General features: G+C 58.4%; 1 protein-coding gene across 1 annotated transcript; it reads right to left on the bottom strand.

The window, feature by feature from the left end:
• Window positions 1–694: 694 nt before the first annotated feature.
• On the bottom strand, window positions 695–2692 carry SOX11 (SRY-box transcription factor 11). The gene has a single exon (XM_047779246.1). It carries the CDS (start codon window positions 2621–2623, stop codon window positions 1277–1279), a length of 1347 nt encoding a protein of 448 aa, XP_047635202.1. The 5' UTR covers window positions 2624–2692; the 3' UTR covers window positions 695–1276.
• Between the last annotated feature and the right edge of the window lie 1088 nt (window positions 2693–3780).

Genomic DNA, 3780 nt, shown 5'->3' on the forward strand with positions numbered 1-3780 from the left:
AGCTCTGAGGTCTATATCACCATTTTCAATAAATCTTTACCTACAAATATTGAACAAATCTCTACTATAGCTGTACAAAAAAAAGTTTGCTTTTTTTTTTTAAACCACAAGGCCTTTAGATGCAAGGATTATTTTAAAATTTTAATCCTTTTTAAAACCAGGACATAACGTACCAACATACTTGCATGCTAAAAAACAGAGGAAAAAAAGAAATCAAAAGGGAAGAAGTGCCTGAAAGTCTTACTGAAAAAACACAGCAAGAATGTTCCCTTTTCACTGTACAAAAATACGCCTGAAAATATATTAATTTTTAAAAAAGACTGAGGTCTGTTATGTATCAAAAATGTTTCAATACCTTTTGTACTGAGGTCTAGGCTGTCTGGTATTCAATCAAGGAGGTATAAGGGAACGAGTTACAAAAAAAAAGTTGGCAAGTAGAAATCACATTTGTAAAACCATAAACAATTTGATCTGAAAAGTAAACTCTGATCTTAAGTCAGTTCACAGTTTTTTTTTTTTTTTTTGTAAGCGTTTGTACAGTCTGCATTTTTTCAAGCTCCCTGCAGTTTTGTTAAGAATCGGATGCATAGAAGACATCAGTTTTCTCCCTCCAAAAAATAAAATAAAATAAAAAATTTGCCATGGTCCCTTTTTTTGTTTCTGTTTGTTTGTTGTTTTTTTTTTGTCTGTTTTTTTAAAAATCACCAGTTCTTTAAGATCGCTTAAGAAAAAAACCCCAAAAATCTCCAACCAACTCCCTAGCGTTAACAGTTGTGCTGCCAAAGGGTCGATCCTCTGCAGACGTCTTCCAGACTTCAAAGACCAAGAAGCTTCCAACAGCGCCTTCCGGAGCGGGTCCTCCCTCCCCTCCCCCGCCCTGTCCCCTCCGCCTTTGTTGCCATCGCGAATTTCAGGAAAAAGAAATCGTAATTACAAAAACACATTTGAGGGGGAAAAAAAAAATCACAACTCCAGACTAGGTATGCAACTACCTTGAGACACGATAAAGGAGGGGGGGGGACAAAAAAAGGACAGGAAAAAATGTTTTAAAACTACTCATTTCACTTTAACTCCACCAAAATTTTCATCTTTTTCAATTTCTTTGTGTCACGACATCATATCAATATCAGCATCTTCTCTCCCCCTCCACCCTACCACCACCACCATCGACACCACCACCACCATCGTTATCATCAGCATCATCACGACCACCTTCCTCCCAAGGAACCCTGCGCTGCACCCGCCGAGAGAAAGAGCGAGAAGCGGGGCGCCTCTCTCAATACGTGAACACCAAGTCGGAGAAGTTCGCCTCCAGCCAGTCCCCCGCGATCATCTCGCTCAGCTCCGGCGTGCAGTAGTCGGGGAATTCGAAGTGGGAGCCCAGGCTGCCCTCGCTGAACGAATCCAAATCCTTATCCACCAGAGACAAGGACAGGTTCCCCGCCGCCGCGCCGCCCCCCAGCTGCTGCTCGCTGGCGCTGTGCGCGCTTTGGGAGAAATTCAAGCTCAGGTCGAACATCAGGTCGTCGGCGTCCTCACCGCCGCTGCTGCTGCTGCTGCTGCTGCTGCCGCTGGACGAGGAGGACGAGGAGGTGGAGACAGAGCGCGAGGACGCGGGCGAGAGCGCGGGCTGCGCCAGCGGCGGCGGGTGCTGCTTGGTGATGTTCTTGAAGCTGTAGTAGAGGCGGCTGCCGCCCCCGGCGCCTGAGGTCGCGCCGGCCCGCACCTCGTCGTAGAGGCTCGCGCCCTCGGGGGACTCGGCCGAGCTGCTCAGCGTGGGGCTGGCGGGCACTTTGGCGACGTTGTAGCGTCTCAGCAGCTGCGGCGGCTGCTGCCCGGGCGGCTGCAGGAGCTGCGGGTGCGGCGGCTCCTCGTCCTCCTCGTCCGCCTCTTGCTTGATCCGCAGCTGCAGCTCGTCCTCGTCCTCGTCGTCCTCGTCGTCCTCATCCAGGAACACGCACTTGACCGTCTTGCCCGCGCCGCCGCCGCCCGCCCCGCTCACGCGCAAGCTGCCGAGCACGTAGTCGTCGCCCGCGCCGCCGTAGTCCCCCGACTGGGCCGCCTTGCCCGCGCCCGCCTTGGCGCCGCCGGCCGCGGGGGCCGCGGGGGCCTTGAGCTTGCCGCATTTCTTGCTCGAGCCCTTGGAGGTCTTGGCGCCGCCCGCGCCGCCGCCCGCGCCCCCGCTGCCGCCGCCCGCCGCGTTCTTCTCGGGGCTCTGGCTGGCGCTGGGCTTGGCCGAGGGGTCCATTTTGGGCTTTTTCCGGGGCCGGTACTTGTAGTCGGGGTAGTCGGCCATGTGCTTGAGCCGCAGCCGCTCCGCCTCCCGGATGAACGGGATCTTCTCGCTGTCCTTCAGCATTTTCCACCGCTTGCCCAGCCTCTTGGAGATCTCAGCGTTATGCATGTCCGGAGACTGTTCCATGATCTTCCTGCGCTCGATCTTGGACCACACCATGAACGCGTTCATCGGCCTCTTGATATGGCCCGACGCCGTCTTGCACCAGTCCGGGTCGCTCTCGTCCAGGGCCACCGGGCTGCAAGCCATGAATTCACCCTCCTCCGTGTCCAGCGCCTCCCGGGGCAGGTTGCTCTCCGCTTCCAAGCTCTCGGCCTGCTGCACCATGATCCGCTTTGGGGCTGGGCGCTCCAACCCGGGCCGCTCGGTCTCGTGCGGAACTCCCCCTCCCCCTCTCGCCCCTCCACCTTCCCGGGCAAGTTGCAAAGTCCTCGGCACCCCGCGTCTGCGGCTCCCCCCCTCCCCCCCGCCCCCCCTTCCAGGCTGCACACAGCGGCTACGGCGGCTTCGGCGGCGACGGCCGCCCGCGCGCGGGGAGCTGCAGCCCCGACCGGAGAGGCGGCGGCGGCGGCGGCGGTGGCGGTGGCGGTCGAAGCAGCCCGGGACCCCTCTCTCCGGCTCGTGGCTCCCGCCGCGAGCGCCGAACCCCGAGCACTCCCAGGCGCGCGCGATCCTTCTGCAAAAAGTTGAGGGCTCTCTCCCAACTAGTTATCAGGGTGTCATATGGGTGACATCACTCCCCGGCCCAGCCAATGGCTGGGGGCCGGCTCCGCCCATCTCCCTTTATTAACTCCGCGGCCCCTCCCCCTTCCCCCGCCCTCGGGGCTGCTTTGCAAAGATGGGGGGTGGGGGAGAAGGAGGAGGCATGTCTAGAAATATGTTATTTTTAAAAAATCCGCTTGTGTGCACAGATGCGCCTCTCCTCGGGATGCTCGGGAGCCGCGCACCGGCCCGCGGCGCGCTGAGCTGGCGCGCGCGCGGGGCCAACCGGGCTGGTCCTGGCGCCGGAGCCAGCCCAGAGCCAGGTCCCGGGAGAGGCCCAGCGCCCCTTTGTGCCCGGTGCCCGTGAGGCCCGTCGGTGAGAGCAGATGAGGCGCGCACACTTCCCGCGCGCGCACACTCTGGCACGCGCACGGGCTGAGAGGGCGGGTGCAGCCCGGCCCGCCCGCCTGGGCGCAGCTGCTCCCCGGAGCGCCCCCGGGGGCTCAGCCGCTCCCCGCGCCGCGCATCTCCGGAGTCGGCTCCGGGAGCCGGGCGGACGGAAGATGGCGCTTTAACACAACAACCTTCCTGGGGCACGTGGACTCTTTCCTCCTTTTCCCTTTCTCCTTTTCTCTAAGGCAAAGATATGCTTTCAAAGCTCGAGAGGCTGTATTTCCCCCTTCCCCGTTCGCATATTCTGTTTTGTCCTTTTTCTCCGTCTGTTTTCCCTCCTCCACGGTGTTTGGAGACGCCGTGGCGCGGGTTTGGCGGCGCCCTGTGCC

The sequence above is a fragment of the Phacochoerus africanus genome, chromosome 5, assembly GCF_016906955.1.
Source record: "Phacochoerus africanus isolate WHEZ1 chromosome 5, ROS_Pafr_v1, whole genome shotgun sequence".
Taxonomy (NCBI): domain Eukaryota; kingdom Metazoa; phylum Chordata; class Mammalia; order Artiodactyla; family Suidae; genus Phacochoerus; species Phacochoerus africanus.

Bases quoted from the DNA above. Each gene is read 5' to 3' on its own strand.
- SOX11 (XM_047779246.1), bottom strand. From the start codon at position 2,623: ATGGTGCAGCAGGCCGAGAGCTTGGAAGCGGAGAGCAACCTGCCCCGG.